This window comes from Chinchilla lanigera, unplaced genomic scaffold, assembly GCF_000276665.1.
Source record: "Chinchilla lanigera isolate Chin_1 unplaced genomic scaffold, ChiLan1.0 scaffold00001, whole genome shotgun sequence".
In the NCBI taxonomy this organism is placed as follows: Eukaryota; Metazoa; Chordata; class Mammalia; order Rodentia; family Chinchillidae; genus Chinchilla; species Chinchilla lanigera.
In genome coordinates, this window is record NW_004955402.1 from 3,101,518 (window position 1) to 3,117,250 (window position 15,733).

Here is a 15,733-nt window from a genome sequence, read left to right on the forward strand (position 1 = left end):
CCACAGTAGCCAGGGCTCTGAGCTCTCTGGTGCGGGGTTTTTGAGACAGGGGCTCACTGTGTATTCCAGGCAAGTAGCCCAGGCTGGCAACTCGCAGAGATCCTTCTGCTTCAGCTTCCCATTGGTGGGATCACAGGTGCGTGCCCCCAGGCCCAATGAGGAAGGTATTTTTAAACAGGGGGTCACTATAGCAACTCGGGACCAAGCAAAGCAGCTGCCACCCCGGCCAGGGGGGCTTTGGAGCTCAAAGGACCCTTGTGAGTCTGGGGCACAGGGACTCTCACACTCTCAGGCCACTGGATGCCGCAAGGCCCAGCAGGACAGCAAAGAACCAGACAGCCATCGGGACTGGAGCCCGCCCCAAGCTCACGGGAGGTTTCCGGGCCTCAGCGTGACTCACAGGCAGCCCTGTGCCAAGACGGTGTGGGCGCCCCTGCCCTGGCCCGTGGGGAGTGCCCAGGCCTCACGCTGCGCTTCGTCCCCACTTCTAATGTCTTCCTGAGACAAGGTCTCTTGAAGTTGTGCAGGCAGCTCAGACTGGAGACCCTCCTGTCTCTGCTCCCATGCGTGCGGGCTGGGGTTACGGGAGTGCACCGAGCCCTGCCACACACTTGGCTTTAAATGAACAATTCAGCACATTCTGTGCGTGGAAACCGGCGCGGACACCTGGCAACCAGGAGGCGCTGGCTTCCGGCCCCTCCTCCCGCCCCCTCCTCCGGGTCTGGCAGCCGCTGCTTGTCCGCCTCTAGCAGTTGGACCACTCACTGGACCCTCAAACGGGTGGCACCATACGACGTCCGTCCTTCGTGGCTGGCTTTCCTCACTCAGCGCGGTGCCGCCGGCTCAGCCTGTGCTCCAGGCCACAGCGCTGCGTCCCCTTTCCTTCCTCCAGGCTGGGTACTATCCCATGTTGGCACTGTGTTTATCCATTAATCGCTGGCGAAGGTGGGTTGTTCCCTGCGGGCTGCTGTGAATCAGGCTGTCGTGGACCCTGGCGTCAGGGCCTGACCTACTCATCCACATCCTTACGCCTCGAGGCCCCACGGCGAACCCTCTCGGGCGTGTGGGCTGCTCTCCACCTCGGAGGACGTTCGACGCTTCCCCCTTACAGCAGCCAGAAGCCAAAAGGTGCTGTCCATGAGGCACACCGTCGCATACACAGTTTACAAATGAATGCGGCAACTCCACCACTGTCATTCATAAATACAAAATTTTATTTGCACTTCATTAGTGTAGAAAGACCACGATGCTTCTCATACCACAACACTCAGGACACAGCAAGTTATTCAAACACGGACTATTTACCTTGACTAAACGACACAGTGCAGTTTAATAAAAGATATACCAAAGAGAGTCCACAAAAAAAAAAAAAAAAAGCACAGTCTAGGCGTGTGGCGCTGGGCTCTGCCGCCGAAGGGAGCGTCGCATCCCTACCAGGACACGGAGCGCTCAGGCAAAATCCCCGTGTGCTCTTGGACACGGTGAAGCGCACTGCTTCAAAATCCCTTTGAACAGGGTTTGTCCAGGACAGCAGGGTTGCTTCAAAATGTTCCTCTATGGTTTCCAAAATACTTCTTTCTGTGCTGAGTGTCTATGGTTCTGAGCAGCCTGAGACTCGTCCGTGCATCAGGAAGCGCAGCTTCGCAGCCCCTGCCCGGGAAGAGCCCTTCCTCACCTCCCGGCAACGAGTAACCTGCGGCAGGGCTCGCAGCGAGCGGGCTCCGGCTCAGAGACCCTACAGCGGGATGTCTTGTAAATAAAGAGAAAGCACTTAACATAGCTTTGTTCTCAAAGTCTTTAGTTTTACAAATTTTCTTTAAAACAGTAAGCAAAGCACCACGGTCTCTCTTCTTAGCAGAATATCTTCTGTCCTCATAGTATCACTAACAAGGACAATATGATATTTAGGAACATTACACCTTTCCTCTCGCCTACTCTTCGTATCAGAAGTACTGTGCTCCTGGGTGTGGACAGGAGCGGCCGGGGAAACCGATGAAGTCGAATTTGGAGGGAAACAGGTAACGTATGACCCAGACTCACCCAGGATTGCATATTTGCGTATTTACAAGTTAGTGTATAGCTCTGACTTGGATTACAAAGTGCAAAAGGAAACTGTCAAAATGATTGTAGTGCAGAAGGGAGCGCTGCCCCTCAGGCCGGCCGCTCTGTCGCTGGGGCGCAGGTGGCAGATCAGCAGCAGCGCACGTGCGGCCGCGGCGGGGGCAGCTCGGGCGGGATCTCGGGCTCCGGCTGCAGCGAGAGGATGCTGTTGGAGAGCTCGTTCCGCAGGACGTCCAGCGGCATCTGGAGAGTGGAGCAGACATGAACACAGTGACTGTTGGGAAGGGATCGGCTCGGAAACCGAGCAGCCACATAAAGGACAAAGCCTACCACAGAGCGCGCTGAGGGAGGGGGTCGGATTAGCCCACTGACAGACTTACAGCTGGGTGTGCTGCTGGGGGGTGAAGCCTGGTAGGAAGCGGTGGTCACTGTGACCATGGCACGGAAGGTTACGCCCTCCTCCCTTGATCTCTGCTTCCTGCTGCCCTGCCATGGGCTGCTTCTCCTCTGCTATGCCACCCTGCCTGGGAGCCGGCCGACGGGTCTGAAACCTCCACAAACTGAAAGCTGAGCGAAACCTTTCCTCCTCTGACTTGCCGGCGTGGGCTGTTCGTCCCAGCCATGTGAAAGTAACTAAGACAACCCCCAAAGAAATGACTGCTGCCCAGCGGAGCTCCCGCTGACTCCTGGTAGCAAAGCAGCCCATGAAGCCTCGGGAGAGGGGAGGCCGGCTGTGGGGCCCTGGGGCAGGTGCCTGCCAGGGCTGTCCTTGCTGGGGCCCTGCCTGCTTCTCCAGCTCCCCTCTGGCCACGGTGAACTTAATTCGCGTCGGGACACAGGAAGAAATAAAGCAAGTGTACAGAACAGGCCTGGATGGCGTGCCGGGGACGGCAAGGGCTCCACCCCGAGCCACCCCAGGCCTGTGGACAACTCCGCACCGTGCGGCCACACCACCAACTGCACTCCTACGCTAAGCTGGAGCACTATCCAATGGCCCCGGGTCACCAAAGCCCTGGGAACCCTCCCACTCGGCCCAGGCGGCACCAGTACCGGCTCCTGTGCCTAAGAGCAAGGACTGGGCCTTCGTTTCTAAATACAACATCTTCAACGCGGAGAAGCAACAAAGGAAACGGCAGCTTTCAGTAAACCCCCGGGAGCTGGCGTTTGACCCTTTACCTTCTTCAGGATGTCGTCGACCAGCTTCAGGAATATCTCGTCCACGTTGAAGTTATCCTTGGCACTGGCCTCACAGAACCGCATCCCGGTTATCTGCTGTGCGAACTGTGAAGACACAGACAGACAGGCGTGCGCGTGCACACACACACACACACACACACACACGCACGCGCGTGTCTGGCCTGGGCACAGTGCAGACCTGTGTCTACAGGGCCCCACAACGGAGGGGTTGCAGCCCCAAGGCTTTGGCACTAAAGGAGGGGACTGAGGGTCTCCGGAGTCCCAGTTACACCCAAACACCAGGCTGACAAGGATACCAGACCCCTACAGTAACACAGCAAAAGAAAAAATCGAGCAGCAGCTCCAGGCTGACATCAGGACCCGGAGCCCAGCGCCCTGCCTGCGGCTGTCAGAGAAGAGCCAAGCCTTCGGACACGCACCCCGTCTCTCTGTGACTGCACCCTTAGCAGAGCCAGGGGAGCAGAGAATGTCAGAGTAAGAGGAAGCCATGAAAGCAGCCTCACAATGTCAACAGGCTCCTCCAGCACAAACGCCAGCTCAGCTAACAGCGCACTCTACCCTCATGTGCTCTTTCCTTCTACTTCAAAATGAGTCTACAGGAGCAAGACACCTGGGCATAGTGGTGCACGCCATAGTCCCAGCAGCTGAGGCTGAGGCAGGAAGAGTGCCATGAGTTCGAAGCCAGCCTGGGCTACATAGTGAGTTCAAGGCCAGCCTGAACTGCATAGTGTGACTGTCTCAAAAAAAAAAAGGAGCAAGAAGTTAGGAAAACAAAGCCGCCACGGGAAGGGTGTGACCAGGGCCGCCGCACTGACGGTCACTTCTCAGATGTGAGGGGCAGGGCCTCTATGGGGATGGTGCTCACCTTCTCCCCCTGCTGCCGGCTGATCTCCCGGTCCATCTCACAGTCCAGCTTGTTTCCCACCAGGAGGAGCTCGGCGTCTTCAGACGCGTACTGCGGTTGCAAAGATGCCGGCGTCACAGGCTGCCCTACCAGTGCAGGACCGCCAGGAGGCCCCAGGGCCCCGGAAAGCCCTGCTGCATGCACCGAGTCCCCGTGACCCCAGCCCGGGCCGGGCCGGCCAGGACTCCAGCCACCGAAGAGGTCAGAACGGGCCGAGGACAGCCGCTTTCTCATCTCCTGAGGTGTGCACTTTGAAAACCTGGCTGTGCTCCACGGGCCACAACCTCCTACTGGGCATTTACTGGAAGTCTTACAGAGTGTTCTGGAGACTGAGGCAGGAGGATCCAGACCTGGCAACTTAGTGAGCCCTATCTCAGAATTAAAAAGCACACTGGGCTGGACATGTAACTCAGGACCAAGGCCCTAGACTCAGTCCCCTGTGCTGCTGGGATATTGTGAGCCAAGGAAAAACCTGTGCAGAATGAGGAGCTGACAGTCGGCCCTGACACCAAGGGCCGGTGCCCAGGGGATGGCCAGGCCTCCGGGCTGCCCACGCCCGCACGAGAAGGCCACCTGCTTGCGTGCATGCAGAGAGTGTGCGCACAACCTCTTGCGGGAGCAAGCGTGCCCAGTGTCGGCTCCCAGCAGCACCAGACCCAGCCGAAGGGACACACTGGCTCTGAGTCCAGCACCGGGCAGAAACCCGGATATTCACACCTTGGTGCCTCGTGCATGACACAGGACCCCCCGCCCAGGACCACGCTCCGTGCTGACGGCGCTGGGCTGCGTCCCCCGAGCAGCATTCACCCCTTGGGGAGCGGTGCACCTTATCGATCATCTTCATCCACTTGGGCAGATCGTCGAAGGTCTCCTTCTTGGTGATGTCGTACACGAGGATGATCCCCTTGGCACTCCTGTAGTAGGCTGAGGTAATGCTGTTGAATCGCTCCTGGCCCGCCGTGTCCCTAGGAAACCGTGGCACAGTCAGTCCCCGGCCTCGGCCCTGGCGAGGTGGGTGGGGCCCCTGCTCCCCGGGGAAACGCTGGTGACTGGGCGGTGAGACAGCAGGCCAAGTCGGGGACTCAGACAGCACGAGCTATGGGCCCTGCTCCACCCAGCCAGCAGTCACTCGTGTCCCTGGGGTCCCTGGAGTGACCATACAGAGGGACCCGCCCACAGCCCAACACCAGGACAGGAAAAGACGGGACCCGCATCTCATTCCTAAAATTCTGTCTTCCGGCCGCTCTGACAGCCGGCCTGGCAGCCTCCTCCTCCCCCTCTGCCTCCTCCTCCGGACGCTGCACCAGCCCCGCACAGATCCCGCTGCGGCTCCTATTCTACCCAACTCAGATGACTGTGGGGGCTGGGTCCCGCTTCCCGCCTTGTGAAGACACCAAGTGCATCTCTGCCCTCTGCCCAGCGGCGCTCCGCTGACCCCCAGCCCCGCAGGCCTCTCTCCGTCTCTGGCCAGGCTGCAAGCTCCCTGCGGCCCCGCTCTGCCGGTGCACAGCCGTGCCCTGAGTGCCCTGCAATGCTGTTCCTAGCCCGGGGCGGGGGTGACTTCGGCAGTGCCGCTCTACCTGCTCCGCTCCGTGTCACCTGACTGCTCCAGGGAGAGAAGGAAAGGGCCGGCCAGGCAGGCTGAGGCCGCACGCACCCCGAACCCCGCACCCCTCTCCCAGGGCGTGGCTCCTCTCCCATCCCAACGCGACACTGCCCAGCTGCCCAGCAACTCCAGACAGCGCTGGGCGCACGTGTGAGGCCGCACTGGCCTGCCGGACACTGACTCATGCGACACAAGCAGACAGAGGAAGGGGGAACTGAACAACGCAGCCGTGACAAAGAGGCCGCGAAGACAGCCGCGGCTTCAGCCTTCGCACGGCCAGGCCTCTGCAGCGAACGGCATTTCTCGCACTGCCTACAAACAAACTACCAAGAACAAAAGCATCTGCTCTAGCAAGGCCGTCTGTGAAACCGAGTCGGCCCTACTCGTCCTGGAGTGGGGGAACCCGGTTCTGCTGCGCCTCAGCTGGCCAAGAACCAGGACAACTTCACACAGCGCAAGAGCAAGACAAACGATGTGGTCCAGGCCCGGCACTCCTAATCCGGAAACACAAAATGCAAAAAGGAAGAAAAGGCAGGCACGACGACATACGTCTAATACCGGTACTTGGGGAGGCCGAGACAGAGGGACCAGCCTGGGCTACGCAGCAAAACCTTGTCTCATAAAAAAAGAGACAAAAGACAACAGAACGCAAAACACCCCTAAATGCTACATAATCCGCAACTTTCTGAGCACCGACACAACGCACAGGCGGACAATTTCAGGCCTGACCTCCTGTGGCTGCTGCACTAACAACACCGTGTAAAGGGGCCTGCGTCAGGTGCGCAGGACGCGGCGTGAGCTCGGTGCTCAGACCTGGCTCCTGTCCCCGGGACATCACCGTGCGCCAGTACTCCAGAGCCCGGCCCCGCCGGGCCAAGCACTCAGACACGGAACGCTCGGGCCCCGGGCCAGGCCCTCTCCACCTCAGGAGACAAAGGTGAGGAGCACGTGGTCCCCCCTCCACCACCCCCACCACCAGCTCTCGGACACGAACACTAGCGGAGGGCATGGGCGCTGGGCAGAGGGCAGCGAGGCACCTGGGCATTCGGACATACTTCTACAAACTGGGCCCGACTCGCAGAGATTCATCTTCTTCAGATGTGCCATTGCCACTGGGTGTGTCTATCATCCACCAAAGCAAGCTTCACAGTCTAGTATTAGCTACCTTACCCCCTCATTGAAAAGTACCCACAGAGCCAGGCATGGGGTGGGAGAGGGGGACATATTCCCAATATATTATATTCCCAATACTCTGGGAGGCTGAGGCAGGAGGACTGCAAGGTCAAGCCCCGCCTGGGTAACTTAGTGAGCCCCAAAAATAAGTCAGAAAGGGCTGGGGATGTGGCTCAGCCCCAGGCCCCGGAGGCAGGCGCACAGGTGGAAGTATCCCAGCCCCTGCCGAGGTGCTCTTGCCCTCAAAGCCTTTGATCAGAAATAGCAGCTCGTGTGCGGTCCCTGGGACGGGCAGCGAGGGTGCCGAGTCTGCGGCCTTCCCCAGGACAGAAGGAGCGACGGGTACTTCCTGCTATTCAGATCTCCCGACAAGACTGCTCATGTTTCACGGTCAAACTAGACAACTAAAACACGACAAAACGCAAAGCAGCACGCCCGGGCCCCCGGCGGGGTCCTGGGCGGGTGGGGGAGGGGCTGTTACCTCGGACGCCTCGGCGGGGCTGCAGCGGCCCGGGACAGGGACACGGATGAAGATGGAGACACGGCACTGACACTCAGAGTTAGGTGACGGTGGTGCCACAGATGGAGAGCGGTTAGCGCGATGGAAGCAGACACACAGATGTGGACAGACAGTCAGAACGAGGGCACCTACGAGAGGGTTAGTAGGCTGAGTGCGGGCCCGTGCCGGCCCCGTCCCCTCCTCCGGAGAGGTGGCCGGCCACCTGCACACTTCTGCTGTGCTTTGAGACAGGGTCTTCCTAAGTCATTGTCTCCCAGGCTGGGCTTGAACTTGCCATCCTCCTGCCTCAGCCTCCCAAAATGCCAGGTTTGGCAGGTGTGCGCCACTGCGCCTGGCTATAAAGGGGCTTCTCTCTAGGGCCCATCTCTGAGGTTTGAGAGCCAGCCTGGCCACACACATGTGGGCTCTCCTGGACACCAGCACAGGGAGCCCTTGCCAGGAGAAGATGCCAAGCAGGTGGGCAGCTGGTGCAGTGACGCAGCTCAGCGCATGCAAACGACTTGCAGTTAGAGGTGAAGGCGCCAGGGCGCGCTCAGGACAGGGACACAGCGTGGCACACGTGGACGGGTTGCCATACGCAGCGGAGCCCAGCGCACACGTGTGTGGGTGCTGCACACGCAGACGCACACAGCCGGCATGCAATGGAGTAAACTGCCACTCACCAGATCTGTAACCTGATTTTCTTCCCTCTTAGCTCTACGGTTTTGATTTTGAAGTCAACACCTGTAAAAAAAAAAAAAAAAAAAACATGAAGCAAAAACCAGAAAGATACATTCTGTCATAAAAATCTATTTGTGTATTTTTGAATCATTACAGAAAAATAAAAAAACCAGCATCATGCAACCCAAGGTCTGTGGTCAGAACATAGCTCACGACTCCACAGCTCTGCAAAGACCACGTACAAATCACAGTCGCGCTCTGTTGCCCAGGCTGGCCTCACACTTGTGGCAATCCTCCTGCCTCAGCCTCTCCAGGTGCTGAGATCATAGGCGTGCACCACCATGCCTAGCACCAAATCACATGTAATAATGACACTAGCAAATGAAGTTATCTTGGCGGATTCATAAAAGGAACACTGGAAACTTTGCTTCCTCTAAATCTGGAAATTACTACATTGTTTCCCAGCACTCCCAAAAATTTTTGGTAACTACAAAGGCAACGTGTTTATCATATAGCCCATAATAAGAGGAAGACTATTGAAAGACTTAATCTTATACTAAGCAAATTAAGATGTGTCATATACATGCACCAACTCCCATGATGTGTAAACATTATGTACCAATTAAAAAATAAATTCAAAATGAAAAAATATTTCTACAGCATTGAAGCAAAATGGAGCAATTAATAAAATTAAGAATCTTCTTTGAAAAAATTACTAAGCAAACGACCATGTGTGGCCTTTGAATTCAGCCTCCATAGCTCCAGATGCTTGTTTAAACCCAAGTTTGCCCTGCGCCCGGCAGCATACACCTGGAGGGGCACGTGCGCGGGCGCACGCCTGCACAGTTCACTGTCGCTGTGGCCCCTAAGCGCGGGCGCGCACGCCCAGGCTTCCCGCCAGCCGCGATCCCGCCCCCCGCTTCCCCGCAGCCTGCCGTCTGGGTCGCACGGCTCGGGTCAGGCTGTGCGTGCGGGCCGCTGTGTCTCCGGACAGCACGGGGCCGTGGAGCACGGGGACCTCGCCGGCGCCGGGAGCTCGGTCCGCCTCCGTGTGGCTTCGCAAGGGTGCAGGCCACCAGCGGCCTTCTCCGTCCTCCTGGACTTAGACGTCGTCTCTTCGTCGCTGGACTTCTGGACCTGAGCTTCCTCTCGTGACGACGACGGTGGCCGCCTGCCACGCGCCAAGACCGCGCCCGGCAAGGCGGGCTGTCCCCCTCCGGCCGCGTCTGCGGGGCCCGCTCACATGGGCGTCCTGGCCAGCAGCTCCGCGTCTCCCTCCCTCGGCTCGGCGGGGGGAGCCCGGGTCAGGGCACGACGAGGCCTTTCCGTCCTTCCTACAAACACCACTGGTTTCCCGCGCCGGGCCAGCAGTCGCCGCCGGGAAGCAGCCAAACACGACTCCTCTCCGCCGTGGCTTCGCGCGGCCGCGGACCGACACACCGCGCAGGGGCCCCCGCCCGCACTGCTGCGCTGGCCTGCACGGCGATGCGGTCGTCCCGAGGGACCAGGCGTCCGCCTTCTCGGTGCACCGAGACCAGCTGAATTAGAGCGCAAGGTCGCAGAGAGAGGCCACGCCGACCCTAGGCGGCAGGTGTCTACCGGCCGAGGGGCTCTGCAGGCGAGAGCCAGTGCGTGTGTCTTGCGAGCCTTTCCCTCCTGCGCTGTCCCAACCTTGCGAGGCCGAGGCAGCACCGTCACGCAACACCGAGCGTCCCGCGAGCTCACACTGGCCGCTCCCCCTCGGGCTGGGCACACACAGGGCACCCCTCGCTGGACCCGGCCGTCCCCCGGGACACACCGGGAGGTGCGCACTCGCGCGCCCCAGGCCCAAGCACAGAGGCTCCTGTCCTGGGCGGCGGCCTCTCCGGGAGCTCTCCCAGGAGCGCAGGGCGCAGCCCCTGCTCGTCCTCGGCGACGCGGTGTACTGCCAGACGGACGCTGGGACACTGACGCGGCCAGCCAGGCTGTCCCTGCAGCTGCGCCCGCTGCCGCAGTTTCCCCCTGCCGGCCCGCCGTTCACGCAGGGCCAGATGAGTTCGCCTCTGCCCCGCGGCCGGCCCTGCCCCGCGGGCAGCGCGGACGGAGAGGCGGCGGGAGGAAGCCCGGCTCTCGGGGCCCAGGCCGCTGGTGCGTGCGGGGAGCACGGCGGGACGTGCCCTGCGCGGCCGTCCTGAGCACCCACCACGCGTCTCTGGTCTCTCAGGGGGCGAGCATGGGGTGGGGGCGTCAGTCTTCGCGTGTACAGTGTGAGTCGCTGGGGGCTGCGGAGTTCTCTTTCTGGGTGGAAACTGATGTGTGGATGCAGAAGGTGGGCAGTAGTTCTTCAGCAGCTCGATCGATCGATCGATCTCCATCGGCAAGGGGGTGGACAGCACGCCCCCATGCGCGGTCCACCTCCAGCCTGCACGGCCCGGCTTCTGGGCCTGTCCTCAGGGGCTGGGCCCGGGGTTCCCCTAGCAACTCCGCTGGAGGCCGGGCGATGTCGTTTGTAAACTGAGAAGGTGCTGTGTAAGCGCTGGAAAGCCCCCCCGCAGCTCGGGGGACACAATGAATATGCCTGTCGGCAAGCCCCGGCAGTGCTTCTTGGGTTTAAAGGATGCAGGCTTTAAAAACCAGCCACACTCAGCTAAGGACACTGCTCTTGGTTGGTAGTCTGAGTTTCCCATCTACTTCCAAAGGTCAGAGCTGTGCAGCAGGACAGAGGGGGCAGTCACGTGTAAAGCACAAGGACACCGCCTCTGTTCTCTCCAGGACTCAGGTCCCCTCCAACGGGGACTGCCAGGCAGGCGGGTGGGCGGGCGTCCTGCTCGTGCTGTGGTGTCCCCCCAGGGGTGCTGCAGGAAAGAGATCCTCTTGGAAAGCTGAGGCAGCAGTCCAGGCTGGCCTCAGCTGCTGCTCCCTGGAGCACAGAGCTGGACGGCTCCCCGGTCACCTGCCCCTCATCCAAACCTGGCCCCAGCTCTGCCCGAGCTGCTGGCAGGTTCCCGCCTGGACAGCAAGCGGCCGCTCCGAGCCCGGCTGCACGGGGCGCTGGAGCCAGGTCTTTGGCCAGATTTTCCTTCAGCTAAACGACCGATCCAACTGTATCTGCCGTTTTCTCTGAGAGGGCTGGATTTCCCAAGAGGACACTACCCAGTCTGTGAGTTTGCCCACTGTATCCCACACACCGAGACCCAGGCCGAGAACCACCGAGCTCTTCCTTTGAGTTCTCAGGTGACATCGCCATTGCCCCCGCAGCCGTCCTCGGGCCTCTTGGTGGATACGGATGTGTGCAGTTCTTAAAGTGGGAATCTGGATGGTTCCCCTAATTCTCCTTCCAAAGAGATACCTGGGTCAGGGTGTGGACCACTGCACACAAATACAGAAAAGAAAATCAAGCACACAGCTTAGAACCGTGATCTGGTATGAGATGTTCTTTTCTGAGCTTCCACCTCCAGTCTCTGAGTTTCCAGAATAAAGTAGGTGCGGTCAAAGACACCTGTGACCACCTCCTCCTGGCCTCCCTGCCGCCCTGCCTCGGCTCAGGCTCCTAGAGCACCCTCATCTCCACACCCTGGAGGGGACAGCCACCAGGGACACCACAGGGACAGGCCAGCACCTGAGCGGCCAGTGCCTCCTGCAGGGCCAGCCTGGGCAGCTGAGCCACTGCCACCCACGGGAGAAACAGTAGTAAGGCTCACAGAACGAAACGTGAAGAACTTTGAAATTCCTCTTCCTTACTTATTTTAAATCTTTTTTTATTTTTGAGAAGTTAGTGACAGTGGATGTTAAAAAATATTCATACTGGGCGAAAGAAAACTGGCAATCCTAGTTGGCCTCCAGCACTCTGGGCAGGAACCAGACTGGCCAGGAACACCCAAATTCTCATCTTTCTGTATTTCAGTATGCTGGCTTTGGGAAATTTGGGGAAAGTCTATAATTACATGAAAAAGTTTATGATACTTGACTGATAGAAATACCGGTTGGAGTATTCCCTACCTCAAATGCTTGGGACCAGAAGTGCTTTTATTTTATAGTTTTCTGGTTTCTGAGTATCTGCAGATTCATAGAGACTGGGTGATTTTATGTGCCACAGTCAGTGCGCCTGTGCTTTTGACCAGGTCCGACCTGCTTGCGCTTTCTGCATTAGGGATGCTCAAGCTGTCTGGGAACAAGTGAGATTCTCAGACACCCAAAAGGAGCGTGCCGAGTGACTGATGGGGCACTGTTACAGAACAAGGTCTGCCCATACCACAGCACAGTCCTGTCACCAGGGCGCACAAGACACCAAGGCAGGAAGGGAGGAGAGGTTCACCCCATCTGATCTGTACCTGTGCCTAGCCACATTCTCAACAGAGCACTCAGCCTCAGCTTTAGAGGAAGCTGAGGGGCAGGCGGGGGCAGAAGGACCAGTGTCCGGGGGAGGAAGTGCTCACTGCTCTGAGCCCGTCCCCATCTGGGAGCGGGGTGGCTTTCAGCTGGGCCTATCGGTGCTCAGAAAGCAGTAGCTGGTGTCACCTGATGTGCAGAGATAGCTAAAGGACTGAAGTTACCAGCCGAGCGCGGTAGAGCCTAAAGCAAGAGCCCAGGTCCTCACTCTTGCTGTAGTGTTTGTAGCATGCAGTGCTGTGTGAGAGAGCTGTACCTGCACATACACACGATACGTGAGATGCACAGGTGCAGGTACACAGCTCTGGGGACTGACCCTAGGCCTTCACCCTGAGCTACTTCCCCTGTCCTTTTACATTTCATTCGGAGATAGGGTCTCACTAGGCTGCCAGGCTGGACTCAAACTTACGATTCTCCTGCTTCAGCCGGCCCAAAGCAGCACAATTACAGGTGTGCACCACCCAGCTGTAACTATATACTTTTTGTTTTCTTCTAAAGTATGCTTTTTTTTCTCTCTTGGCAGTGCTGGGGAATCAAACCCAGGTCCTGGTACATGCTCGGCCCTGAGCTACACCCCCATCCCTGAAGTATACTTGTAAAAAGGCTTACTTGTCAGTTTATGCTAAATCTAGCGGAGTCAAACAGGAGGGAGACAGACCAAGAATTTGGCTATGCCAGGCAGAAACGGTTTCTGCATCTTCCCCCAGGAAGTGAGGCCTGTGGACATGCACCCACAGACCCCAGTACCGTGGTAGATAATTAAGTGTACTTAGACGAGTGCATCACTACCAAAAAAAGGAGACTAAGTATATTGTAAATTTCTAAAGCAAACTCCCGTTTTTCCACCTCGACTTTCAAAAAAACCTGCTCCTGTACTTTTTAAAGAACCTGTCAAATCATGCTGGTTACATCAGACTAAGAAACTCAGTCCCCACGACTAAAAAATCCACTTCAAAGACGTACTTCCTTCTAGATAATTTCCATTACATAGGTCAATGATTAAAATTAAGCTTTGTAGTTTTTTATACCCTTGTGAATTTCGCATCTTTTAAACCCATCAGCTTCTGATTTGAGTAATACAGAAGAACCCCAGCGTTTTGCTGCCTCCTCCTTTCATACAACAGCCCCTGCCCTCCAAGTGTAAGGAGTCCCCTACTTCCCGTGCTAGAAAGCCCAAGCCCGGGTCAGCTTAGAAAGACTCTTGGGAGATCTTCCTTCCAGGTCTGGTCTTTTCCAACTGTGCTGCTGAGGGCAGCAGGCAAGCTCTGACAGGGCATAAGACGCCATCCCCCAGGGCACGCCGTGTGACCTGGACAGGAAACTAGAAAAACTGGCCCCAGAAGGACCCAGGAGCTCACTGCCTGAAGGGTAGCCTCACAGTTAAACATCACTTTCTAGAGGAGCTCCAGGCTCCAGTTTATCTTCCCAGCATTCCAAAGAGGAGAGAGCTGGCCTGCCCAGCCCTCACCTCTATCCCAGAAAGGAGGAGGGGCACCCGCTTCCCAAACACTCTGCACAAATCCCTACCGCTGCCCTCCCTCCACTTCCGGACAGCGCCCCGTGCTGCTCACCCCTGGGTCCCGTGGGCAGCCGGGCACCAGCAGAGTCCAAGGGACAGGTGACTCGGGCAGGACAGGGAAGGGGCTGGTGAGATAGCTTAGTGTCTTCATTACAGCCAAACACAACAGGCTCCATATGGAGGAAGCAAAAACTAGCAAGATCGAAATTCAGCCACACAGCGTGGGGAGATGGGAGCTGCATGTGCTCTGTGTTTGTGTTTGTTGAGGGGGCAGAGCAGCAAGCTGCCTGGTTCCTTGCTTTCTCAAGTATGCTGTGCAGTCTTAGGAGAGCTCACTGTCTTTGGCCTCCTGTTCTAGGAAGAGGCTGTTAAGCTCCAGGTGCCCACTGGCACTGCCCACGCTCCTGGCCACAGCAGTCAAGGTCTCCCACACCCATTCCCCAGTGTCCACGCAACCTCTTCCAGGCTGGGTGCTTTCCCGGCGCTAAAGTGACGCCACTCACCTCCTGCTGGCCCTCCCCCACCTGTGCCTTCACAGCATCCACCTGTGCTCAGGGCCTGCCGGTTTCCCTCCAGCTCACAGTGCAACTGTACTGCCTTGAGTTTTTATATACAAGTGTGGGGCCATAAACGAAGCATCCCTCTGAAGTGTTCTTAACCCTACTGTATTTCCGTCAGATACTAAAGAAAACAACATAAACCTCGCTTCCTGGCTGAGTAACTCCCTGTACTCTTATAACCCAAGATCGGATATTTGAAACAGGTTCAGTTATCCTACTAAGCTAACATCCTGTCCCCAAGACTGGTATTTAAAAAACCAACAGGGTGCAGACAGCATCCAATTGAAAGAAATGTCACAGGAAGTTCTCAAAAATGAAACAAAGAGACAATACGAAAATTAAGAGGTTTAATTTTCCAGTGAGACATTTTGAACGTAGTAGTGTTTTGTTACATGACAACTTATCGATTTAAAATTCCTTGTGGAGATTCCCTGTAAATTCTTTATGCATAGTCTCTAATTTCCCTGGGGAACCACTTCATCTCAAAACGTTAACTACCGCTGGTTACAATTTCAAACGTAAGTACGTGGGATGACACTTCAATTGTTATGTCCAATCTCCGAGGTACTGCGCGCCCCCCACGTCTCTTCCGCTCACCACCAAGGTGCCTGCTCTTCGCTCGGAGGAACCACTTTCATCTTCCGGCTGCCCCTGGCTCTGGCAGCTTGGAAAGGGTTTTCCGGAGAAACGCGGCCCACCCACCTGCCAAACCTCAATGTCAAGCCCCGAGAGCCTGACTTCCTTAAAATGCTTCCCTTAGCAGTTTCAAGTTTAGGTCCCGAGGACATTAACCTTGGCACTGACTTGGTTGCATTTTAGCGATCCGGGCGGCACTGCAGGAACGGTCCCCAGCGCAGCCAGCCCGGGGTTACCTGAGGTCAGGGATAAACACCGCTGTAGTCCCTCTGGTCCGCACACAGTTATAGCAGGAAGTTTGGGAGTAGCTTTAGCCTTAATATTCTCGCAGAGACCCAGGCGCCAGCACGTCCGTGCATCGCGAAAGTGGGCCCAGCGCGAGAATGCCAGCCCCGGCTGGCACTGAGGACACCCCGCGACCGAAAGGCAAAGCGAGGAGCGGCTGCCCTCGGCGCAGACTTCGCCCCCACCCGAGACGCGGGCCCACGGGGAGTCCGCCGGGCGGGCGCACCCCGGTCCACGCCGACCG

At 57.6% G+C, this 15,733-nt stretch overlaps 1 protein-coding gene across 1 annotated transcript; it reads right to left on the reverse strand.

Moving 5' to 3' along the window:
* Positions 1-1,191: 1,191 nt before the first annotated feature.
* Positions 1,192-8,184, reverse strand: Rab12 (RAB12, member RAS oncogene family; the record flags this gene model as incomplete). Its single annotated transcript, XM_013516234.1, is given in 5 exon segments — positions 1,192-2,304; positions 3,238-3,342; positions 4,124-4,213; positions 4,989-5,127; positions 8,124-8,184. Coding segments are annotated over 5 exon segments (509 nt in total), but the record flags the coding sequence as incomplete, so codon positions are not given.
* Positions 8,185-15,733: the final 7,549 nt, after the last annotated feature.